General features: G+C 41.4%; 1 protein-coding gene across 1 annotated transcript in view; it reads left to right on the forward strand.

The window, feature by feature from the left end:
- The window catches only part of DOK6 (docking protein 6), a 249730-nt gene that overhangs the window by 148492 nt on the left and 74005 nt on the right, over window positions 1-27233 (forward strand). The window contains exon 5 of the mRNA XM_045850074.1: window positions 6319-6508. Coding sequence (XP_045706030.1) covers window positions 6319-6508 — 190 coding nt within the window. The remainder of the gene's footprint in view (window positions 1-6318; window positions 6509-27233) is intronic.

Below are 27233 nucleotides of genomic sequence, written 5' to 3' on the forward strand. Positions count from 1 at the left end.
ACTGTTCTCTGAAATAATGCTGTGTCACTGGTCCCCCGACACCTCAGCAGCACGGAGCTGGGTGCATGACTTCACACTCTGTGCACGGGCCAGGCTCCGCTGATGCAGGTTTCAGTGCCACCCAGCTGGCTGCAAGCCACAGACAGAGGGTGCTCACGTGTCCCGCGTGCCTCATCCTCCCGACACTAATGACTGCCCAAAGCATAGTTCTCAAAAAACAGTACAGCACGAGAGTAAGCCCAAACTTGCAACACAGCGGTAACCCTCTGCATGTGTCCTGTCCACGGACATTTCATTGGTCGAAGCAGATCCCATGACTGAGCCTCAAGTCGACATGTGAGGGTAGAACCTGTGACCTACTGTGGAGAGGAAGTGAATGCCAGAGAAACAGGCCTGATCCACCATGTGGGGTGTAATAAAATACAGACTGAGATAGAAATACAGGCACTTTTGTGTCCATGTGATCCACTCTGATCACAGCAACCTAACTTCTGGGGTTCTTTAAATTATGTTTTATTCCCCCCAAAGAAGCTCTCCCCGCCAGGCAGGTCAGAAATTCTGAACGCCCATCAGGAGTTGCAGCAAACATGAGCAGGACTTGGCTCCGCTGGACAGTGTCCAGTTACTGAGAAAACGAGGACAGCAGCAGCAGCAATATTCCTCTCGCTATTTTAAACACCTTTGGAAAAACATAGTTTTCAAAAATGATCGGGGTAAACCAGAGCCACTCTTATACACATTCTTTATAAACAGGAACAAGAGAGTTTTCCAGGCTTTTTACTTGTCATTCACAGGATAACAGTGGGCAAAACCAACTTTTTCTTGGGAAAAGAACCTGTGCATACCTATGCTTCAGCTTCTAGTAGTCCCCAGGGGAGTTCCCGAAAAGACCACTAGGACCCCAGTGCCCTGTCTGAAGTGAAGGAGTCGCTGAGGGGGTGTAATACTCCATCACACTGCTGTAGGTTAAACTGTGTCCCCCCCCACAAAGACCTGCCAAAGTCCTAACCCTCAGCACCTCAGAACACGACCTTGTTAGGAACAGGGCCTTTACAGAGATGACCAAGTTTCGATGAGGGCATGAGAATGAGCCCCAATTCAATAGGACGTGCCCTGTTTCCTAGTAAAGTGAGCCTTATCAAGGGGGGAGCTTCGGACACAGGAAGGATGAGCTGAAGACACATGGAGAGCACCTGGACACGTGACCGGGGTGAGGCGTCTCTAGGCCACGGGCTGCTGGCAGACGCAGAAGCTGGAAGAGACCAGGAAGTTTCTCCCTCTGGAGACTTCTAGAGAGCCCGGCCCCACCAGCACCTTGATTTGGGACCCCTGGCACCTAGAACCATGAGGTGCTAAATTTCTGTTGTTTTAAGGCACCCAGTTTCTAATGATAAAACATGCATTTATGGAAACAGCCCTCAAAACCCTAGGTCTAGAAGGGGACTTTCTCAAACCTGATGGAGGACATCAGTGAAAAATGCCATTCTACAAATATCATCCTTGACAGTAAAATACTAAACGCTACCCTCATATGACTGGAAATAAGTAAAAACATCCTTTCTCACCACCTCTATTCAAATTCTGTTCTACTTAAGGTCCTAATTTGTATAATATGACCAGAAAAAAATAATAAAATTAGGAGAAATAATAATAAGCTAGGATTGTGTACCTGGAACATCATAAGAAATTTATAAGAAAGCAACTACAACTAAGTAAATTCAGGGATATTGTAGAATAAGAAGTTAATATGCAAACATTTATATATATGTATGTTATATATTATAATCTGTATATTTACACACATTAGCAATAAACAAAAACATTTGCAAAATGAAATATAAAAACATCACATATAACATCATCAAAAAGTCACTTCCTCGGAGATAAAATTGGCAAAGTATATAACCCTATCTCAACCCTGAAAACTTAATATCACTGAGAGAAACTAAGAGAGATCTAAACAAATGAAGCTGTAAACCAGGTTCATGGTTGCAATATTCAATATTTCTTTAATTCAATATAAAGAAACAGTGACTCCACTATCCAGAAAATGGCTGAAGAGCTCATTGTCCTTTTTTCTTCTGTTTGTTTCCACTCACCGGATGGCGGTTTTGCTTCCTGTCAGAAACCCCATCTTCTGAGACCCTCTGCTTCCTGCAACAGCGGCGTACCCCACTTCCCCCCACTGCCAGGCTTCGCCGCACCACTATTTGTCATCTATGCAAAGTCCCAGCAGCTGAGAAAGGAAGGTGTTGACCCTTCCTGGGGCTGATGACCCAGTCAGTCTCCCGCATGTAGCCTAAGGCTTCGCTATTCCTTTCCCCGAGTCATTTCTCCTGTGTGTCCTACCCTTTCTCGCCAGACCCTGTCCAGTTCAATTCGACTGAACCTTGTCTAGTAGTTCCCCCGAGACCATTCTTGTGGTTGTGACTCTAACCCTGTGCCCCAGCCTTGGGGGACACGGGCTGTTCCTCTGGATCACGTAATGCAGCCCGGGCGTGAAAATGTTCTTGTAAGTGTAACTTACAGATTCGGTAATAGTAAGCATCTTTGTGGGACATTAGTTTTATAAATATTTGACCTTGTTACTGTTTTGGCCATTTAAAATAAAATTATGTTTTCTCCTAGATGAGCTACTATATGAACCTAAGTTTTACCAAAATGCAATTTTGTGGACAATTCTATAGTTTATATGTGTGAATATGTTTTGATCTAGTGTATTTTACCCTTCAAAAACGTATTTATTCACCCATTCAGCAGTCTTCACAACACTTCATATTACTAGAACTGTTGTTTACGTTCTAGAATATTATCTTTGTTTAGAGAACTATGTCTTCTCTAGTTTGTTTTAGATACATGGATCCATGTTGTCTGGTGCTCCTTAGCAGTGTTTTCTATTGTTGTTGTTGGTTATCTGGAAAGAAACTGGTTGGAGCATGCGCATCTCGATGAGCTGGGAACTGTCATGCGCCTCCTTTCTCTCTACGCCTCCCTTCCTTCTTCGGTCCCGTTGGCACACCTTGCCAAATAGTCTTGAGTTCACAGAGACGGGATTAATTCATTTGAGCAGAGATAAGAGAATAGTTTTGAATGAAATGTGCCCGTTTGTTCTCCTGGAACAGAGCATCACTTTTCAGAAGCATTCTTCATGGGTTCTCTAGTGCTACTACTTCTTGGGCTAATATGAGTTTCCCAAACCAGCAGTTTTCCAAGTGAGGCCCCCTTTGTGGCAGCTGCTGTGCCGCCTGGGAACAAGTGGAAATGTATTCAACCCCAGCCTAGACCCCCCTGCAATGTCAAAGACGGGAGTGGTGGAGAGCGGCCAGCCCTCTGTGTTTAAACCAGCCCTTTAGGTAATTTGGAGGCACCGTAAAACCTGATCATGGGTTCTCTAGGTGGTAAAAACCAGTGTAGTTCATAAATAAGAAAGTGACATGGTTAGAGAAAATGTTTAAAACAGGTGCCTGATAAACTTATTTCACAAAAATAAATGAAAGTCATTGTATTTATTTAAAATAGAAGTCATTTTAGTGGAGCCAATTTTAACTATGCCGTATTGAAATGGTTTTTCCAATGGAAAGCATAGCAAATTGGAGAAAAGCAGCATGTTTTACATTCCTAGGGGTTTAGATTAGTCATTCAGAGCCAGCGAGGAAAACTTCCTTCCACTACGATGGACTACGAGGAAATGTAATTTACCAGATAATTGATGCGTCGCTCTCATCTCTACGTGCCCAGTTTTCTGCTGGATGACATCAGTCTTGCTTTTAATTGAATCTCAAATCCTTGGAAATTAGTTGTTAGGGGAAGATAGATTTGAATATTTAAAATCGAAAATAAAAATTTTTAGGATCATTTCTTCATAAGATGCAAGCAGTCGAGTTAACAGGAAGATCGGGGGCACGCTGAACCACAACAGGAAGGGGTTCAGTTAAGTTGCTAGGCAACTACGTGCATGAGGACCGGGAAATCTGAAGGCAGGCGAGGCAGAGGGGCCGCCACAGGTCCGTCCCACCTGCGTTATGTGGTCTGGAGCTGGCTTCGGAAGAACTCCTCTGGGGCCAGTCATTCCATCACTCTGTATTTGCTTGTGAATATCTAGATCCCTCTATTATGTGAGTCTCATTCAATTCTCTTGTGTATTATTCTCCAGCTTCCTCCTGTGTCCACCTTGGTGATTGCACTCTTTCCCTCTTCATTATTGCTGGGGTTAATCTGCTCGCACTGGCGCTCACGGATATTTCCATGAACATGTGCTCCTTGCAGGCCTCTGACGATGATACTTGACGTTTCTTGTGCTCTCCCCACAAAGGACATCCAATGTCCGGATTATATTTTTACATATGTTTTCTTTTTTCGAATATCAAACTGTGGGTATGAATATCAAGGGCCAATGTGGCCATAAGCAATAGTAGAATTGCTGAACGATGTTCATTTATTTTAATATTTTGGAAGAAGTATTGATGATTCTTTGGTTTTTATCTTCAGACCCTGGAATTGGTGGTAAGGAAGGAATTCAGAGGAATGTTTTACTTTCTACGTTTATAGCAATATTTTTGTTATACACAGCAGATGCCACTGACATAACATTAGTCCCAAATGTAAAAGGTGAACTTCATGCACAGGGTCTCGGCCAAGGAAAAGGAGACTGCGCCCGAGGCATCATCTGTATTCCTGAGGCACTCTGCTTGGCCCAAGTTTCATTTACACTCTTATATGAGGTCATGCCCCTTAGATTTACTCCTGGCAACCCCACTGGTGTGGGAATCGTGGTGGCAATGCGAATGATACGTGTATTTAATGCTCAATGTTGATACTGTACTTGGTTGCCCATAAGGATTTTGGAATTTATAGACTATATATGTGTGCCTTTTGCTGCAGATAATTAACAGGGCAGTGTTCTTTCTTCATTTTTCAGCTACGGAATTGACCTCATTTTGTCTTTAGGAAGTGAATGTGAAATGATATACAAATTAGTTTTACAGGTCAATAACCTAAGTAAAACATTGGATCATTAGATTATTGTAGTCAAAAATATCTAGACACTTGATTATAAATAGTGTTCACATGGTTACTAAATTCCAAGCTGTTACGATTCAATTAAATTTAACCCATTTGGAATCTGATTTTTTTTTGCATCAACAAATCTTTATTCAGCAAAACACCTGCCCCAGAAAAGATTCTTTCTGTTGCCCAGACAGTGCCAGCTCAGCACAAGCGAACAGCCAGTGTTGATGAGGGAGGGATTCTAAAGGATGATAGCCCGTCCCTAACACATCGACCCTTTACCAGCTGCAGCTGCACCATCGCGCCTTTCGGAGTCATCCACACAACAGCAGCGCCTGTAATACACTCCTCACAGTTAAATTCAACCTCACCAAGATTTCTCTGCCAGTAACTCTTGACATTTTTCTTGTCGTGACTCATTATTTGTTTATAATTCCTGAAATCTGGCAACTCATATTTATTATGGTGATGTTTATTTCATTCATACAGTTAACCAATATTTACTGATCACTCACTTTAGACCAAGACTAGGGTGCTAGGGTGCTCGTAGGGCACTTTGTAGGTCATCCCGAGGTCCTTACTTCCTAGAACTTACAAACTAACCTCACTTTTCAAAATAAAGTGCATGTAATGCGTTTAAATGGGGGTCAGGGGCTGCAGAATTTTGTGATAGCCTTTAAGATACACAAAAAGTTAGTAAACTAGGTTTGGAGTGAATGCCTGATGATCAGATCTTCAACTACAAAGTATTCAGGAATGAAAGCAGTTGTATGTTTTCATTTTTGCTTACCAAGCCAACCTCTGAAGTTCTACAGTAGGCAGGAGTGAATGCCAGCCATTATCATACACTGAGATGGACGATGGATACAATGTGCTTTGAGAGTCCGTCTGAGTGTGCATGGAGCACTTTGTGCCACAAGGGTGAAAAGGAGCAAATTCTTGCATAAATTAAAGGAGACACTCCTCTCAGGAGTTGTGTCTATGGCATCCACTTAACATACGTGAAGAAGACGTTGGTATGCACCCTTTGGGCTAAAACCCACTTAGCTCTTTACCCCTATGTCTCTGGCATGCGCTGTAACCCTTTAATGCCCTCCATAGAGAAGGCAGGCAACAAAATGTTGTAGAGTGAGTGAGTTAATTCATGACTAAGAATACTTTAATTAACTCCTTCTTTGACATGCCACAGGGGAAGAAAGCGGTGTCTCCCAGCGTACAGTGGTGTCCGCAGGGGCATGGAACCGCTCCAAGGACAAGGTAATCGGTGCTGCGTGGTCACGCCTCTTCTCTCCATTCTTTACTCCCTTGCAGAGCGATTCAACGTCTATCTGATGCCTACACCGAATCTGGATATTTATGGCGAATGCACAATGCAGATCACTCATGAGAATATCTATCTCTGGGATATCCACAATGCCAAGGTCAAACTGGTGATGTGGCCTCTCAGCTCACTGAGGAGATACGGGCGGGACTCGACGTGGTTCACCTTTGAGTCAGGAAGGTAAGTGCTGAGTGCTGAGACCAGGGGTAGGAGGTATGTGGCAGGCAGACTCCTGAAGGAAAGGCTCCATCCACCAGTGCCCAGGGTGGCTGTTGTTTGTATAAAAGGTACAATTCACCCGATACATATTGATTCTAGTTTATAATTAAAAAATTGTGTCAATTCTATGGTTAGTTAGTTACCCCATTCAAAGTAATTTCAGTCTCTTATGCTCACATCAAACTAGTTTCATAATTATTTAAATCAATATACTTTGTGATACTATTACAGTATTACATTTTAGTACATTTTTAGTACGCTAAAATTCCCATAAAATTCAGCATGTCCTTACCAGCATTATTTTGTGAGTGTTTTATATGCAAACAACTTTGAAAGAAGTTTTACTGAAAATTGCTTAAATACTACTTTTTGCGTTTGAAATGAGTTAATGAACATCCATTTATCCAGGTGTTTATGTGAATACCATGACTAACTATAAATATTAATTCAGAATAACCGAATACGTGTTGGAAAACCCATAGTTTATGGCCTGGGCAACTCAGATTTTAAACTTGGTGTATCAAGTTTCCTGATGATGGCACGTGGTTGGAATCCATAAATGTCTGAAATGAATGCTTGCTTCACCGTCGTTATTCACAGACACGGTTCAGACAGGAGCGTCAACCAACTAACTCAGTGTCTCTGTGCTCTGACGCCTGTGTGACGTTGTGGTCCAGCATCCCAGACAAGATCTAGGTTTGGGGATTCTACATGAGAGATGTTTAATGTATCTGTATTCACACTGGAGGTGTGATTGATCACATTCCGATCATGAATTTGTGGTGCCATACGGTAATTACAGTGAAGTTTTGTTGCACTTGATATAGCAATTTAATTTCAGAAGTTTCCTTCTTGCAAAACTCTTAAGTACTTAGTCAGAGTCAGGTTCTAATAATAATCCATCTAGGGTAGACCAGATGTCTTTTAATATCTTAAGGGAAAACGAAAAAGCTTGAGCAGAAGTAATTATATGAGTCTGGAGCCTTTTTGCACTAAGGTAGCATTAAAGTCTCTACCACACTGATTTCTCTAAAAACCTCCAATCCTGTGTTTACTTAGTGGCGGGGAGTTCACCCAGCTGTCTAGCTACATCTGCCTAGGTATCAACAGTGGAAGCGTAATCACATTCTAGAGAAGTATTAGGAGATAAAAATTCTCATAAGAAAATGAAAAATTTTATACCTACACACTATTTTAAAAATTGCATAGCTATGAAAATTATAGTTTTGCAGGTTAGAGTTTCACTGACTCTTAAATTTATGATACATTATTTTTGCAGGCCTTAAAAGTTAATGTATGTATATATAAAAAGGGAGACTGTATATTTCATCATTTAGCAACACTACCCCCAGGGTGCCCTTGCCTGGATCTTTCTCCTGGGTTCTCCTATTTTCCTGTTTTATGTGGAACACTTCAACCACCTTGTCTGCTTCCTCATTTCGGTAGGCACCTCAGGGTTTTCAAAAGCAAGTAGTTATTTTTTAGAGTGGTTATGCAGAAATTTCACTCCATGTGTACCTGTGTGCATTTGTTTTTACTTTGTTCCTTAAAACTTTCTAGGGGGAACATACTGGGTGCTCATAGGTTTTTAAATTGATTTTCGCAACCAAAACATCAAACTACTTGATGTGCAATCTGGCTTATCTAACATTCAATATTAATTGTTTTTCTGATCTTGCTGATTTTTAATAATTTTAAGATACATGAAAAAATATAAATATATCAGAATAGACAGTCCATAGTCCTCAAGGTTTTTGTGTTTGGTTTTTATTTTTGCTTGTTTATTTTTTTGTTTTGTTTTGGTTTTGGTTTCAGTTTCATTTGTTTGCGGAAAAACTCTTAAAGATGAAATATCTCAATGTCTAGAAATTATGTCGACACCCATAATCCCGTGGGCCCTGGGAATTAGGAAACACTAGATTTACATCAGAGCTCTGCCACGTGTTAGTATTTAGCTTGTGCCATTTGACCCCTCTGGCTTCCAGCTCTCTTCTTTCCATCGGGAGAATCCTAATCGCTGCTCCCTAGGTGTGTGTGGAGAAGTCGAGTGACTTCGTGAATATAAAGAAGCACATGTGGTATTGTCACAGGGTGGCCACTGAAGAACTATCATTACCTACTCTTCATCAGAATTCATAGAATTTGCCATTTCCTAGTTTCTGAATGAAGCTTGTCCTTAGTTAGGGAGAGCTCTCTCTGTAAAGAGCTCTGCTGAGATACAGCCTGAGCCAAAAACACGGGAAATATGACAAGAGAGAAACCAAGCAAAAAGCTTGGGAGAATCTTGCGTTCTCATGCTGGACAGATCATTATAAACTCAACATCTGGAGTCGGAAGTTGGTGTCTCCCATCATGAGGCAGGAACTGGAGCCCAGGGGAGAATGGAAGGTACAGGAAGAGTTTGGAGCACAAACGAGGTGGGTGGGGGGAAACCGAGTGGCTGTCTTTATACTAACTGGTGCTTGGAACAAGATTTATGAGTCAGTAGCCTATTTTTGAAGAATCAGCAGATACACCAGAACTCTCTAATTTACCATGTGTAATTCTTTGGAATGAGATTACACTCAATATTATTGCCTGTGGAGAAATCAGAGTGTATAGCAATGACAATCAAACTTCTTTAATGTTAAAATATTAAGGGAAAAATATAAAGTAATCTCAACCAAAAGCTACTAAAACTTAGAAGGGAATTTAGCAAGATTTCAGCATGTAAGATCAATATACAAAAATCAATTTTATCTTATATATGACCTATGAGTAATTGGAAGGGAAAAAATTTTAAATACCTCTTATAATGTCATCAAAATATGAAATACATATAGGTGATTTAACAAAAAAATGTGATAGAGCTGTCCATTGAAAACTATAAAATGACCGAGAAATTAAAGAAGACCAAACTAAATGGACACATGTGCCATCTTCATGAATTTGAAGACACCATATTGTTAAGATGAATATCCTCTCCAAGTCAATTTACAGACTCAATATATTCACAATAACAAATTACAGCTGCCTTTTCTGAAGCAAAGGACAAGCTGAGTCTAAAATGTATATAAAATTGCAAAAGATCTAGAATAGCTAAAGCAATTCGGAGAAGAACATATCTGATGGATTTCCACTGCCCGATTTTCAGATTCGCTATAAAGCTGCAATAATCCAGACAGTATGGTATTGACATCAGGGTAGACTTAACAATCAATGGGAAAGAATGAAGACCTCAGACACAGACATCTGCATATAGAGCCATTTTAAATTAAAAAATATGCTGAGGATACTCAGTATGGAAAAGAAACAGCAGTGCTGGACCAACTGGATACCCGCAAGGGAGAAAAATGAACTTTAGCTTTTATCTCACTGCTATGTACTAGATTGTGTCTGCCCCCCAAATTCATACATTGAATCTCTAGCCCTGGATATGATGGTGTTTCATGATGGGGCCTTTGGAAGACAACTCAGTTTAAATGAGGTCATAAAGGTAGGACCTTCGTGAGGGGATTAATGACCTTAGAATAAAAGACACAGCAGAAAGCTGTCCTCTCTCTCCTGCCATGTGAGGACACAGGGAGAAGGTGAACATCTCTTGGACAAGCCAGGAGGAGAGTGTGCACTGGAAACTGACTCACCTGGCACCTTGATCTTGGAATGCCACCTTCCAGAATTGTAAGCAAACAAATTTCTGTTCTTTAAGCCATCCTGTGTATGGTGTTTTGTTACAGCAGCTAAAGCTGACTGATACACTTCACCATACACCCCAAAATAATTTCAAATGGGTATAGATCTCAATACATAAGCTGAAATTATGAAACTTAGAGAAGAAAACAAACAAAAATATGTGTAACCTTGAAACAAACAATGATCTCTCCAGTGCTGCACCAAAAACATGATCTATAGGAAAAAAAAACTGAGAAGGTGGGCTTCACCAAAACAAACAACTTCTGCCCTTCAAAAGCCATCTTAAAGAAAATACAAAGGCACAAGTATAAAAAGGGGAAAAACTCACAAAACATCTATCTAATGAAGAACTAATATTCATCATCCTTAAGGAACTCTTACAACACAAAATAAGACAACCTTGTAATAAAAAAGGTAAAACAATTTGGACAGGTCACAAAAGAAGATATACTGATAGACAATACATCCAAGAAAAGATGCTCATCTTCATTAGTCACAAGGAACTACAGATTAAAACCGCAAAGAGACACCAGGCCATCTTCTCCCCTACAAAACAACAACAACAAAACACCTGAGAATGTCCAGTGGAAATGCAGTAACCTTGACCCTCTCTCATAGCTGATGTGAATGAAAATGGAATATCACTTCAATTAGTAGTTTAGTATTTTTTTACATGTACCATATGACAAAGTACTGTTACTCCTAGATATTTACCCACCAACCATCCAAAAACGACATATAAATATTGGTGCTTGGAGGGTCAAAACAGCTGTACTTGTAAGAGTCAGAAACTGGAGACAATCCAAATGGCCATCAATACGAGAGTCGATAGACAGATTAAGATACAGTTACGCCACAAAATATGGTACCTACCAATGACACAGAACGTGGATGAATCTCAAACACATTATTCTAAGCAGTATGCATGATTCCCTTGGCAGAAAATTATACAACAGCACAGCTAATGTATAGTGACAACGAGCAGACCTGTGGTTGCCTGCGTTTGGGGGTTGGGAGGGGACAGACTGCGAAAGGGCGAACGTGAAATTTGGGAGGTGATGAGAAATGCCCTTTGTCCTGACATGTGTCAAAACAAACCATGGAGCCATTGACTAAATACTGGTTTTATTATATGCAAATTCTACCTCAATGCTTTGAAAATTTAAAAAAAAAATTGTGGGGTAGAGAAAGGAGAGGCTCTACTATCCCTGTATTTTTTCATGCTATTTGGATGTTTGAGAACGATCAGTTGGCACTTCCATAGTAAAACGCTTCCCTGGGGAGCAGGCAGAGCCGTGAGCTTTCTGTGGGTGGGCGGAGGGGTCTTGAAGCAGTGAGATGCAACCATGCCTTTATTCCTGGGTACGGTAAGGTCTGAAGTCTGTTTTTATAGGCAGGGTAGGCTTTGAACTTTAATTGTTTTCTTTGCAAATATCCATTTATGTAAAGAAAAGCTTAAATCACTCAATTCTCCATTTTGACACAACTACTTTTAATATTTTCATGTAATCTTTCCAATATATTTTAAAATCAATATAATTAAAGATATCCTGTAATTTCACTTAATACTATATTGAGAAGTAATCTCTGAGTCCTTTAAAATCCAGTTTCTCATAGCTGTGTGGTACCTGAGCATATGGCCGCACCATCACTAATTGAACATTAAGATGTTTCCAGATTTAACTGTTAATAAATAAAGCCACACCGACCATCTGTGAAAAGATGTGCAACACTCTGATCATTTTCTTAGCACGGGCTTTTTAATGAAGAATCATTGCGTCAAAGGATGTGACCATTTCCAAGGTTCTTCACAAAAGAGTAAATTGCTTTCAAGGAAACTGCTGTCCGTCCACACATCCACTAACGTGCAAAGCGTGCCCCTCCTGACCCCATAGCCACAGACATTAAAGTGATGATTTAAGATGTTTTTGTTTTGATAGAGGACTTTGATAGTTTATTTTTTTTCTTTTGTTTGTTTCCTTCTCTTTATGATTGGAGGCTTGTCCTTGTGCATGCTGTTCACTTGCAATTTTTCCTTCACGGAATTTTGGGTGTTCTCTATCCATTAATAATTGGGATAGTGATCATTGTTTGTGCATCTATTTTATAAATCCCAGACCACCTCACTCTGGTTAAAGAGAGTTAAGGGCAGAAGGGTTTGCTTATGCTTCTTTCATAGACATAAAAGCTCTTTGCACAGGTATGTCATTAAGTAGCAATTGTTAGCCATTTCTTCATATTTACTGCATGTACTGGAAAGTAATAAAATTGGATATATCAAAATATGTTATTTCACTGATAGGTTTCTTTTTTAACTGCATTGTTAAATTCTACTGTAACACTAAAATATAAATATGAACAGTAGGTCTAGATCCAGATCATTCTTTCCGGACAGACACACCTCACTCATCCTCATAACTGCAACCACACACCACTGTAAGCCTCAGCAAGTCCATACGGAGTGGGAGGACCAAGGACAATAAGAACCAGGAATCTCTTAGGGGGCGGGGTCTCCCTCCAAGGGGCGTGGCATTGGGGGGATGAATTCTCAGTCCCACGCTAGTTTAGAGCAACCCCTCTTTTACTAGAATGATGGTACGTTTGCATTTTAAGAGCATGAAACAACCAATTTGCCGTGCAAGCTTACTTTCCAAAAAAGTCAAAACAGATATACATACCTGCAGAGGAAATCTAGGATTTGTGATTATGTGCCATTTTATCCTGTGAAAGACAAAATGACTTTTTAACAGCTGAAGTGGCGTTTTCAGTTCATGTCATCTCTTAGATAAGATAAGCAAAAATCAGGATGAGTTCAAATACCTGTGTAACAGAATGCATGTGAGCCCAAAATCTTTTTATAAAATTATTGTTCAACATATAACTCCCCTATTCAGCACAAAGCTTAATATAACAAAACTGGTGCTTTAAAATATATATATCTTACTAACTTTGGTGATATTGTGTCTTCTTGGAAGGCTGGAAAAAGTCCGGTTACGGATGTTTACCAGCCGGAAATGTAAAAGAGGGCTGAAACGTTGCAGTACAGTTTCTGTAGGATAACGGTTAATGAAAGCAGCCACGTGTGCTGTCATCAAGGATTCTATGATGTCACAGGTCAGCTTCATTTATCCCTACACCTGCTTTGTTCACAAATGCAGAGAGATGTTCTTTCTTCTCTAATGCATGACCAGTTAGTTAAAATGAAATGTGAGGGAGAAAGTTCTTAAATGTGATATCAGAGCATATAGTTTTAAAAAAGACAAATTGGACTGGATCCAAATTGGAAAGTTCTCTCTGCAAAAGACATTTTTAAGGGAGTGAAGAGACAGACACAGATCTGGAGAGAATATTCAAGGGTCACATATTTGACTAAGCATTTGCACTCCAAATATATCAAGAACTTCAAAACTCAAAAATAAAAAAAATGCAATCCAGTTTTAAACATAGGCAAGAGATTTGAGCACCTTACCAAAATGATATATGATTAACCAATAACCACAGTAAAAGATGTCAAACCTCATTAGTCATTAGGGAAATGTAAGTTAAAACCACACTGACATACAACTAGATACCCATTAGAATGGCAAAAATTAAGAAAGACAATCTGACAATACCAAGTACTGACAAGGATGCACAGCATAGCACAGCAAAATTCTCCTATAATTTTGGTGGGATAGTCATTCTGGAATGCAATGCTAGCATTTTTTAAATAAACATAAATACATACTTGACATATAATCCAGTGATTCTGCTCCTAGGTATTTGATCAATAAAAGTAAAAAATATATGTTCGTTTAGAAAAAAAACTTTCACATGAATTGTATACTAATTTTATCATCATAGCCAAAAAGTAGACACACCAGAGGTCCTTCATGGAGCGGATAAGCTGGCTGGGGTAAGTTCACAAACAGAGAGCTGTTTGGCCAGGACAGGAACGAGTGACTGGTAGACACCATGGGATGGATGGATGTATTGCAGACGCGCTGTTCTGCGTGAAAGAAGCCAGGTCCAAGCGGGCAGACTCTCTGACCCCAATGACATTCAATTCTGGAGAAAGCAATAGAGAAAGGCGACCAACAACTGCCTGAGGGTGAGGTATGGAGAGGGATTGACTGTAAAACCACAACATACGGGAAATGCAGAGGATAATGGAACTGTGTTTTATCTTGATTTTATGGTGGTGGATATGAAACTCTATGCGTTTGTCATAACCCAGTGAACTATATAGGGCAAAGAGTGGAGATTACTATATGTAAAATTTTAAAATTAAAAATACATTTTTAAAAAGGAAAGAGTTCACACATATGGTTAATTGGTTTTTGACAAGGATGCCGAGACCATTCGCTGGGGAAAACACAGTCCTTTCAGAAAAATGGTGCTGGGAAAACTACATCTTCACGCAAAAGAAGGAAGCTGGCCCCTTAAATACCACCATCTGCAAAAATTAACTCAAAAGGGATGAAAGACCTAAAAGTAACAGCTACAAGTATAAAACTCTTACAAGCAATGGAATGCAAGCCTCACAACTTGGGATTCGTCAGCGATTTCCTGGATATGACAACAAAGGCACAGGCGACAACAGAAAAAGTGGACAAATTGAACTTAATGAAAACGTCAAGAATTTGTGCATCACACAGCAATAGCAGCAGAGCAAAAAGGCAACTCACAGAATGGGAGAAAATATTTACAAATTGTATATCAATAAGGGATTAATATTCAGAATATATAGACAATTTCTTAGACTCAACAACCAAAAAACAAATAGCCCAATTAAAAAACGAGCAAAGGACTTGAGTCGACACTTCTCCAAAGATTCACACGGTCAATAAGTACACAAAAAGGTACTCACTGTCACTAATCCTTCAGGAAATGCTAACCAAAACTGCAGTGAGCCCTCCTCACGCCCATGAGGAGGGCTACTATCAAGCAAACAAACAAACAAACAAACAAACAAACAGAAAATAGTCAATGGTGGCGAGCAGGTGGAGAAATTGGAATGCCGCGCACTCGTGGGGGGAAGGCAAAGCAGTGGGACACTGTGGAAAAGAGTATAGTGGTTTTTTCCCCAACAACAGAGACCTGCAAGCAAAAAGGAAAGGGATCTGCAACATTCAAAATCCTGCAAAACTGGATAAGATAAATATGTTGACTTACCAAAGAGTAGGAGAAAAAAATAAGAAAATCTTTAAGTGACAAGAGCGCATTAAACCAGCTTCAAGGGAAAAAGGCAGGTGAAGTGTCCCTTTGACTAATTAAAGTATGACAGGGTATAGAAGGCAGTTTAAGGGTATGATGCCCGGTGTAATCTGTTAATCAGATAAAAATGACCCAGGGTAAAGAATCGAGTGTGCTCCTACAGAACACGATAAGGTCACGATAGCAACTTTAAATCAAAAGAAAAAGTTTTAGGGGAGAAAAAGATATTACAGCAAATCTTCAGAGTGTGTATTCAAAAACACTCCAGAAAGACCGTGTTGCCTTTGGTTCATGTGCTCAACTGGCATTAAATATACTAACACCTTATAGGACTTTGACAGACTTTTACAGGGGGCAAAAACAAAAGCAAAACAAAACGTAAGCCCTAAAATGTTTATGACTTTTTAAGACTTGATCATACTCAGATCCCTCACATACACTTTGCAAGGCAGAGACATGTGCTAAGCCCCAAGGGGAATATTTTCCCAATGTCCTCTTCACACATGGCCACGGAGGAGAAGGGTAAAGGGGAATCTTCCCAGTAGGGCAGACAGCAGAGCCCAGGAGGATAAGGAACAAGTCAGTTCCTCCCCAAGGGCTAACAGAGGTCCAGGGTCCGTGTTGACCAGCAGGGCAAAGACCCGCAGGCTCTCTGGCAAACCGCATTCCGAAATTACCAGGACCAGTCCTGCCTGCCATGCCTCCTATCCCTCCTTTGCTTGAAGGGGAGTGTTTGCTTTGGTAATAGGCTTTCTGTTCCTCTTCAACCACTTCCCGTTGGGTCAGGGTGGGTAGAGACAGAAAACTTTCCTTTAGATCATTCCTTTGGAACCAAGAGGAGTCACGTCTGGGCTAATAAAGACACTACTGCACATCACGGAGATTCTGGACTTGGAGCTACTATCAATGGCTGCACAGATTGCTTTGGGGTTCGTCCCCTCTGGGAAGGACTGTGGTGTGCAGAAAGAGGGGAGAGAAGGGATCTTGGCTGACCAGGACCATCATGGAGGCAGGCACGCCTGCCAGATAGTCCACCTACTGCCCCCTCGCTGATAGCAAGAGCCACGTGAGACACTGCTCTGCCCTCGGGCTGCCCATGGAAGTAACGCGCGTTCCCTCCGCGCCAAAGAATTCAAACATCTAATCAAGTGGGGCTGCCCTAACAAAATGCTGCAGACTGGCCGGCTTCAGCAACAGACATTTAATTGTGCGCTGTCTCAGCTCTGGAGGCTTGAAAGTCCAAGATCAAGGCGCCAGCTGTAAAGGCTCCTTGTGGGGGCTCTTTTCTTGGCCTGCAGACACCCGCCTTTCCACTGTGTCCTCACACCGGGGAAAGAAAGGAGGAGAACTGAGCTTTCTGGCATCTCTTCTCATAAGGTCCCTCATCCCAGTGGTTCAGAGCCCCACCTTTATGACCTCATTTAGCCTGATTACCTCCGGAAATGCCCTGTCTCCAAATGTAGCCACATCGGGGTCGGAGGCTTCAATATATATGAATGTTGGGGGGCGGGGCACAATTCAGTCCAGATCATGCCTGTTGGGGCCCTTCCCTGCCCTTTGCCTGCTACGGCAACTGACAGGGTCTGGTGTTGAGACGCGTGAGCCACAAGATTGCGGCAGCCTACGTTTCTGAATCCAGCCGTCCTGCTGATTAGTGCAGAATGACATCAGATACAGCTTCCGTGAGAAATAAACCTTTGTTCTGTTAAGCTGTTGAGAGTTGGAGTTAGCACTATTATTATTTTTTTAAATTACATATGTAACCTATAATACATATGACCCTTCTGTGATTTCAGTACCCACTCGCTAAATGAATATATCCCTATCATTGTATAATTCCTACATTATGTTGTATTCCGTGGTTGATCTGTCTCTGGGCTCACTAAGGACAGGGATTGTGTTTTAGCTGTCTCTGTTTCTCTCATTCTCATCGGAGAATTGGCAAATGGTTTAAAGCCTCCCGGAGAAGAAATGGAGTTTTTGATGTCACAAAAATGTAAATCGAACTGTTCAGTTGGGTTTCAGTCGCATGTTACAGGGAATAAGAAAGCCCCCCCTCCCTTAACAGCTTGCACGGGGGATGTCTGTGATGTTTACAAGTAACATATCTACATAAATGTTTTCTGTAATTCCAAAGAAGCAATGCTAAGACAAAGCCTTTCAGGAACTTGGTGCCTTTTTTCTGTGTTTAATTTGGTAAATGTCTTGCTACTATGATACTGGGACTAATATTTTTCCCCTAGGATAAAACATTAATTAAATGACTTAAGAAACTGTTCTTATCAAGGAATGGAGGCTCTGATCTTAATTTTTGCTCCATTAACTTTAAAGTTCAATACATTTTTATTGAACCCACACATACTTTAGTGTGAATTGCTTTTCATTAATTGGTCTGTAGGGATCCCAATGACAGTTTGGCCTTCCTTTTAGGTTTTTTATATTCTCCTTCAGAAAGTTTCCAAACTTTAGTAATACTCATTAAATCAAGGAGTGATAGCCAGAATCAAAGAGACAAAAATCAGTGGGGAGGGATGTGAAGTTCTGGCTTATTTGCTATTTTTATTGTAATAAATATAATTTAGATAACCCACCCCTTAGAGGGAAAACACTAGAATGAAAAGAAGAAAAAAAAAAAACACACCTTTGTAGCTGGCCAAATTTGGCGTTATGACATTATACATTCCGCACATCGAGATCATGTAACGACATGGGTTTAGGCCAGACCATGAAACCTCAGGCAAACCATTCTGGGTTAAAAATCCCCTTGTGTGAGACACTTCGCTCCTCTGAGCATCAGTTTCCTCATCTGGAAACCGGAGGTTAATTTTGCCTGGTCTGCGGGGCTGGTTTAGAATTAAACGGGCTGATGCACACACGTAAGGACATGATTGCAGTCCCTGGCACGCAGTGAGTACGCAGCAAGCACTGGTCACCGCGGCTATGAATTAGACCCGTTGTGATTGTCTGGTTTCATTTAAGGCTGTTTCTGAACTTAAAAGACAGCAGAGTTTTCTATTTTAAAGGGAAATTACCCATCAGGCCACATACGGGCTTATTAAGCAAGGTAGCCCAGGCTGACAACGTCTCAAGCCGCAGGCATTGGCGCCCTGCGCGGTGAGGCAGAACTGTCCATCAAACGCGCAGTTAACCACGGGCCTGAGCGACGGGAAACACAACAACACTGACGTTTGGTTTTGCCGAGGCGGTGGGTTCGTCCAACCTTGCAGTCTGTGACATGAGGGGCTCTCTCCGGAGCTCCATTTGAAAGGCGCACGCTCCATTGCTCTGTAAAGGGATTGTATTCGAAACAAGTCAAAGTAGGGTTTGAATTGGCCGTGCAGGCACTGAACGGCCCCCCGCTGACTTGCTCTGGGCTTTTTCCGATAGCCACTCCAGAGCCACGCTGCCTGGGCGCCGCAGCCCCGGGGCTCCTGTGTTCTCCTGCACTGTGTTCCTGTTAAGGCCATGGGCGGGAATGGGTGCACTCACCGGGGAGCCAGACAGCAACACCATCCTGCTGGAATGAACTAATTTATTTTAAATATAAAGCCTAATCAAAAGGAAAAGGAATGCTTTCACAACAGTCTTCAGCAGCCGAGTCCCAGCTCTATTCAAATGGACTCATGTAGGTTTCCACCCAGCTCGCTTAGCAGGCTCCGAAGGAATTTCTCTCTCTCCCGCGGTGGTCGGAGGGTGACCTAGACCCTCAGTGAGACCGTGCCTCCACGAGCTAGCTTCTTTCCTGCCTGCCGGATTATTGAGGAATTCACGAAGGGAAGCCCACTTAGTCCACGTTGTTCTGGAAAGCTCCCGCTTAAGGAGTAAAGTGGACAACTGTAGCTGAGAACAGCGCCCTATCAGGAGAACCGCGGGGCATTTTAATACGTAGCTCACTTCAATTGCAATGATAAGGGACAAGCTATGGCTGCATCACGATGAGGTTCTACCGGGGTGTTTCCCTATTCTACTCTCTTCACTACAGAGATGGTGAAAACCTGAACTCAAAATAGCGGGGGTTCTATTTTGTTTTGAGCCTTTATTTGGGCAGGTTCCACTGAGTATTCTAGGCACACTGATGTTTGCTTGTTTGTTTGTGGTATAGTCTACCTTAGAATGTCCCTATGTTGTTTCATTTAAAGAAAATTCTCAGGTCATGCCTTCAGTAACAGGCTCTCTGCAGAGTTGACAAAAATACCTTCCTCTGGCTCCTCACGGCTCCTGCCCCAGAACGGTGCCTTAAATTCTGGGGCTCGTGCTAAGAATAACTTGTGAATTATTTCTAATTTCTAGATGGATACCAAGTGAGCAAAACTATCCACCCGTCCCTGGCTCCTGGGAACATTGATGTGATTTTCTATCCCTTATAATTTTGGGGTTTTTCCAGAATGTCATTTAAATGCATGTCTGGCTACTTCCATTTAGCATAATGCATTATCGAGTCTTCCATGGTGTCTCATACAGAGGAGTTCATTTCTTTTTATGGTGCTATGAATACGCTACCAATTCTTTACCCACTCGCCAGCTGAGAATTTTAAACATATTTTAGTTTCTTGCTTCACATAAACTCATAAGAGTTCTGGTTTTAAGGAAAATTCTCTTTCACTTTTTCTATAGCCTAGAGAGATTGACTCAGTTTATCCCATAAATTTCTGGATCTAATGTAGATTTATTTCTGAATATTAATACCTACACAATGTAATATTTCATCATCAAAAGTTTTTGTATATTTAATACAAAGATTAATATATAAAAGTATTCATTGATTCATTGTCTCCTTTGAAAATATATTTGTGAGTAAAAACGTAAGCTTTGAGAAATAAAAAATATTTTACAGAAGCAATAGAAAACATGGGAAATACATTTCATTTTGCAACTAGTAAGTATTGATAAACCAAAAAAAAGTTACTTAGAGTACATACATAATTGTTTTAATAGGTTTAATTATTATTCAGGTTTGGTCAGGTCAGCATATCAGGAGATTATGGCCTTTGGAAAGAGAGTCTGCTACTCACAGTCCCCAAGAGGAGGGGGCTGCTATGGCCGGGCAGTGGCAGGGGGTGGGGGGGCCAGGGAAGCCCCCGGGCTGGTCGGGGGCAGACAGGGAACTGTGGGCGAGGGCCTTCCTTGTGGAATGAGTGAGGCAGGGTAAGCAGGTTTAAGATTGGTTGGTCTGGATAATTTCAGCAGCCATAGGGGCACAGGGGCTGCCCCAAGTCGCTGGTTACCTAGCCCTGGAGTGGCTAGCGCAGGTGGATGGGAACCCGGTGTGTGAGCGCCTGATGACGTAAGAATTGGAGGTAGGGCCCCTGGATTGGTCAGGTTGCCCCTGAGAAGCGTGCTTGCAGGTGAGCTGTTGACCATCCTGGGGTGGGAGGGTCGGCAGCACCGCTGGAGTTAGCGAGGCCCCAGACGGCAGAGCATCAGCGCACAGAAAATAAGACATAGTTACCACCGTAATGTTTTCTAAGTATAGTCTTCTACAAAAGGGAACTCTTTCAATGCTCTTTAAAATCAGATGGAAGTCGCCTTCCTTAGCGTCTGCAGCAGAATGCCACATCAGACAGCTGGTGGGAAGAAGGGCAGAGGGATCAGTGCTGTCCACATTGTGGCCCGAGTCCCTGAGGAGTCGCTCTGGCTCTCTGTGCTTTGGAAGGGGTTGTGTGGAAGGAGGGAAGGGGTGGGGCGAAGCACATGGCAGCTGACTGACAGCTGACGGAAACACGCCATTCCCACACAGCAGCACGTGCTCAGTGGGCTAATTCCCTGGGCAGAAAGCAGCCGCTCTTAGGTGAGTAACAGCACAGCACAGTTTATCGAGAAAGGAGCTAGGAGGCAGGGTTTGGAAATAACAAGGGGGTGAAATTGTTAGAGAAAACATTTCTCTGCTGTCAGGATGAGGCCTCCGTTTAGTTGGAAGAAGGAAGACCTACTCTGTGCCCCACTCATCAGAGCGAGCAGTCGCTCTCTGTCCTGCCAATAGCTGAGCCTTATCCGTGGGAGAGAACGAGTCTGCTGTTTTCACGCGGCCGTGCTCTCTAGCACTCAGACACACCCAGCAGCATGCACTATGGATGCTTATGTCCTCTCTGGTCTGCTGGTTCTCCAGTTGCCACTCGTTTTGCAAGGTGACCAGCTGACCAAAGACAGCGTTGACCAGGGTGGGTCCTGCCCGTGAGAATGAGGAAGACCATCTATGTGAGCACATCAGACTTTGGCAAAAGGAACACTGGGGTCAGCTTAAAATCTAAACAGTTAAAACATTGGGAATTCAACATCGTGATTCAATATATTCTCGACCTTAGTTGTTCTGTAATCTTAGAAGAGGGAAGGATATAATTAAATTGTGGAAAGCAAAATGGGATGGCCACCTAAAGCCCCAGGCCCCCACGTGGCTGGCGAGAAGTTTACGTTAGCATTAATTCTCACCAACAGAGCAGGCTTGAAAGATTAAGCACTGAGCCATGATTAAGGAAACCAAGACTTGCATGGATGGTGTTTTTATATATTTTATCACCTGATTTACATTATTAAGCAGCATAGTACCTACTGGCTTCCTAAGATATTATAGTGTACAATTGCCCTTTTGAATGATCTTCCTGTCTCTCCCTCTGCCTCTCTGTCTCTGTCTCTCTCTCTATACACACACACACACACACACACACACCCCAAATATAATATTTGTTGTTATGTGCTATTGAGTCTGCTCCAACTCCTGTGACTCTGGGAATGAGTGATGTTCCGCAGTGGCCTGTCCCGTAGAGTCCATCCATCAGTCTTCCTCTTTTTATACAGCTTTTGATTTTTCCAAACAGTGCTGTCTTTTCCAAAGAATCCTGTCTTCTTATGACGTGCCTGAAGTGAGACAGCTTCGGTTGTGTCATTTTGGCCTCCAGCAGTTTTCGGGCTTAGTTTTCCCTAAAGCCCACCATTCATCCTTCTGCTGGTACCGGTGCCTGCGGCGCTCTCCTCCGGCGCCGTACTTCAAGTGAACTGATTCCCTTTCCCAGCAGCCTTCCTCACCGTCCAGCTTTCACGTCCATGCATGGCAGCTGCCAATGGGAGGGTGTGGATCATCTTAGCCCTGGCCTCTCACGACACACCGTTGCTCTTAGGGACCTTTCATATCTAGGCTCTTCATTTGTTTTTCCTTTACCCACACCTTTTGGCAGGTAACTCTTTCCCTGGCAGCCCAGTCTTGCAGCCTGAGCCCTCCCTAGCAGTTCCCAGCACCCTTTCCAGAACTCACACTACTTCTGTTACAGCACTTACCACCTTAGCTTATCTTTCGTTACTTATGTAATTGTTGCCTCTCCTCCCGATGAAGCTCTGGAATACCATGACTATGACTTATTCATCTCTGTGTCTTCCGTGCATGTACAAATAAATTAATTCCAGAATGAATAGATTTTCAAAGTTCTATGATTTCTTAATTTCAAAGAAATAAATCTGAACTCGTATTGTATTTATTTCTCAAAAGATATGTGACCGTTTTTATTTTGGGCTAAAGATAAAGTTTTGATGCCGTAATTCACTAAGATATCCTTCATCTACTGAGTCATTCTGTCAGCACTCTCATTCACAGGGCAGAATTTATGACGGCAGGATTTGGAGGAGGTAAACATAAATTGTCTCAGGGAAAAGATAATATGCATTTTAGGGCTCAGATCATTTTAATAAAAAGTTTATCACACATTAAAAAATAATTAGAACACAGCAAGATGAGATACAGTGAAGAACAATGGGAAGAAACAGTGGACAGGAATGACCAACCCAGAGAGAGACACCAGGCCCTGGAGTCGTCTCCTGCAGACTTGGAGATACATGCACTTACAACGATCAAAGAGATAAAGGACAAGATTGAGGATTTAGTCAAAACAATGGGAGCTATTTTTAAAACTGAGCAAATGAGAGTATCAGAACCAACAAATACAATGCTCCAGTTACCCTTCTACTCCATCTGAAACAGTGGTGTAAAATAACAAACATTAGTATTGTTATTATTATAGCATTATTAATATCATTGCCATCATCACCATCTCTGACGAGGCTCAGAGTTGACCGGGTTTGGCTAAGCAGTCCTTGCTCGCTCATGGCCCTCACACGTTTGCAAGCAGCTGGATGGACCAGCTCAGAGCCGCCATGTCTGGAGGCTGATGTCATTCAGATTCAGCTGTCCAATAGGAAGTGGAGCCGCTATACAAGGAGCCTCTTTGATGTGGCCTACAGCATGATGAGTGAGCTCCAAGAGCAAGCATCTCCAGTAGGAGGGGTCAGGTCCAAGCTGGATGTTATGAGCTGAAAGTGGAGGTCATGCATGTCACTTGTGGTGCATCCCATTCACTAGAAGTAAATCACGAAGACAAGCCCAGATTCAGTGGAAGGGGAGTAAGATTCTTTCCTGTGATAGAAGTAATGTCAAAAAATTGCAGGTCCATACAGCACATAAAACAACAAGCATTATGAACTAATTAAATGTGTATAACTACAGATGAGACGTCCCTGAAGAAATAATTAATGAATGCAAAAAAAAACTCAGAAGAAAATATGCAGAAACAAATTATAGACAAAAGGCTAGAAGAGAACATGAGAAACTGAGGAAATTCTTATGTTTAATTGGTGTCCTGGAAGAGAAGAAAGGATGGACAGATGCTAAATTTTAGGATATAATGGCTGAGAATTTTCAAAAATAAAAGACATCATACCACAGAAGCAAAAATTTCTCCTAAACTTAAGATGAATAACTTTAAAATACTGCACTTACAAAGAAACAGGTTATTTTCAGAGTTCCAACATAACTTAGAGCTAATGGCTCAACAGAAGTTATGAAAGCCAAGAAAAAGTCGAATAAAACCTAATAAAATACCAAAGGAAAATAACCATCCACTTAAAATTATATTCTTAGTGAAAATATTCTTCAAGAGTAAATGCAAAGTGAAAATATTTCATACAAACCAAATCGGACAGCAAACCTTCACCAGAGGGAATTCAGACATGCTTTATGCAAAAGGAACCCATCCCCAGATAGAAAACTAGAAATACAATACAGAATACAAAGAAGACACAAAACTTAAGAAGCTGATTTTGACAGTTATATGGAAGTGAAAACAGAGAAACCCCTGTGATTTAGCCAATTCGATCTTGAAGAACAAATGGAGGAGACAGGCCCCCCCAGGGTAGTATTAGCACAGGAATAGACCTTTTGTCATTAGGAGGAACACACAAACGCCTCCACAGATACTTGTTTTACAGCAAAGTGGTACTAGAGAAGCTTGGGGAATAATTCATGGTTTTTGTAAATAGTGTGTGAGAGTAAATTGAATAACCCTACTGAAGAGAGTAACTTGACCCAACCCTCAGATTTGTTATTTTTAGACATTAAAATTTCCTGAATCTTATTTCAGGATACTGAAAGCCAGAACATGTTGAAAAGTACAATAATTCTAGTCTGTACCTATTAAAGCATTTTGCTCTTTTGATATCAGGTTAACTTTCAACTCATTATCTTCACCTCCAACTTCTTAACTGAAAGAATATTTACTGGATAAAAAGATTATGACACGTGGTTAAGTCAGGATTAGGTCGATGTTTACATTTCCCTTTTGATCCTATGTTAATTCTAATGTTAACTGTCTTTGGTGAGGACAATGAAGAAAGAACCATTAAGACGAAAATAAAAAGATCTGAATACAAAGTTCTTAGATACTTTAAACGTGAGTTACCATTGGCCCAGAGTGTCAACGTTGATTTCCTGAAGGATAGTCAGATGAGAGTTCAAATGGTTGAATGTCTTCCATCTATCACCATAATTTACATGGACATAATACTTAACTCGTTCATTTATTTCTTCATATAGTCATAAAATTTCACAGCTGTTGGGTTCTGGCTTTTGAATAATAGTGAGGAAGGTGATTTTAACATCATGTTCCCTTATAAGGCTATTTCTTAACTTCAAAATCAGAGCTTCGAAAGATTGCATGTAAGAAAATTCATTAAGAGTGACAATTTCAATCCAACAAACATACTTTAAAATCTTAACAGGTACAATAAGGAAATTCCTGTACTAAGGACTAAATACAACCGGGAAGAAGGGGTTTTTCTTTTGTTCTTAGAAATGCCCTTACAGCCTGCCCCATAAATGTATTTGTACATTCAACCTTGACTTTCTTATAATTTTTTGTCCTTAATGTGGCTTGTGTTCACTAGCATAAAGATTGCACATAAATTCCAAAGCTCGCCTTCATCAGGTCGTAAATAAGAAGAGCCTATCCTCCTCTACTTAGAATATTATACAAATGCCCAGATTAAAATATTCCCTCCTGTGCTCTTGTCAGAAGATCCCTTCGTAGGTGATGGAGGATATTACCTACAGTCCTTCTCGGAAAGGTCTTTTCTCCGACAAGCAGATTCATTTCTGGCACAGGCAGGCGCACAAAAAATATTTGCTTAATTATGTCAGGCTGTGTGTAGCCTAAGTCAGGTATTGACTTAAGGGAGTGAGGATTTTTTCCTGGGTTATGCCCCCCCCTTCCAGTGAAAGCGCCCTGATGAAGAGCCCGCCAGAGGCTCCCAGGTAAGGAGCTCTGGATCTGGCCAGACTTAAAATAAACACAAACATGAGATTTTCAATAAAAAAGATGTTTATGACCATATAAATTATAAAACTAGGGAAAGAACGTGTTGGTTATCTAAAAGAAGAGAGTGAGGGTAATTTGCTTTCTCCCATCACGCGGGGCGGCTGCGCGTTCTCCAGCTGCACCAAGCGTTTCCATCTCCCTGTGGTTGACATTAGTCATCCATCAAGAAATGCTAATTATATCAGTGCTTTCCTGAGCTGGTTCCCTTGGAAGGAATTTTCCAAATGCAGTAGGAGCATTATTATGGATTTACTTAAAGCGGCATTTCCTACATTTATTGATGAGAAGAATAGAGGAAAGAACCACCGAAGAAGTGTTTTTCTTGCAACTACAGAAGACAACCTTAAAATATATAAATAATGTAAACACCCAACTTTTTAATAAGAATGAAATTAAAGAATCATGGTAAGTTTCATCTTTTCAGTGACAACTCTGGATGTACTGAATAAAACCTACTTAACCTGTCTTGAAACAAAGAGGCTCAAATTATGAGGGAATTTTTAGGCTGCAAAGGGTCAGTTCAAGAGTGTGTGTGAATTTGGAATATTATGGTAAATTGAGGGACATCAAAAGCTCTCTCTAAAAAAAAGATACGGTGTTGTTTCATGCCTCTTTTTAATGGAGACCTTAATTTAATTCTACATTACAAAATAAAATTATATATTAGGGTCCATGTGTCATCTGAGTAGCTGAGCTTTGGCATTCTTCGTATGTTCTTCAGGGAAAAAAATTTTTTTTACTATTCACATTTACACCTTAGAACTTTTCATTCATATTTATAAAAGACAGTGGTTTCCAAGTAAATTATTGTGCTGTCTTCTAACGAGTGCCTTCAAACAGCCTAGCGGCTCCTCCCTATTTGGGAGGACCTCAGCACTGGATGTCACCTGGTGTCTCAGCCTGACACACTTTGCCTTTGACCAGACTGTAGAGCCAGTGACCATGGTTCCTCCCCCAAATGCCCATCTCCTGTGCACCTTTCTCAGAGATTTAACATGGACTGGACCAGCATGATCTTTCAAATGTACCAAACACCTGACTCCAAAAAAAATGCAGCTCTTGAACTTTTCGGCCTAGTCATCATCATAGTTGTCTGGAGAATCCCTTAAGCACACTCAGAGCTCATTCTCCCAAGACTGTCATGGCTCCGGATGGAAAAGTAGTTGAATAACATTTATTGTCAT

The sequence above is a fragment of the Phyllostomus hastatus genome, unplaced genomic scaffold, assembly GCF_019186645.2.
Source record: "Phyllostomus hastatus isolate PE091 unplaced genomic scaffold, TTU_PhHast_1.1 phas_contig_80, whole genome shotgun sequence".
In the NCBI taxonomy this organism is placed as follows: domain Eukaryota; kingdom Metazoa; phylum Chordata; class Mammalia; order Chiroptera; family Phyllostomidae; genus Phyllostomus; species Phyllostomus hastatus.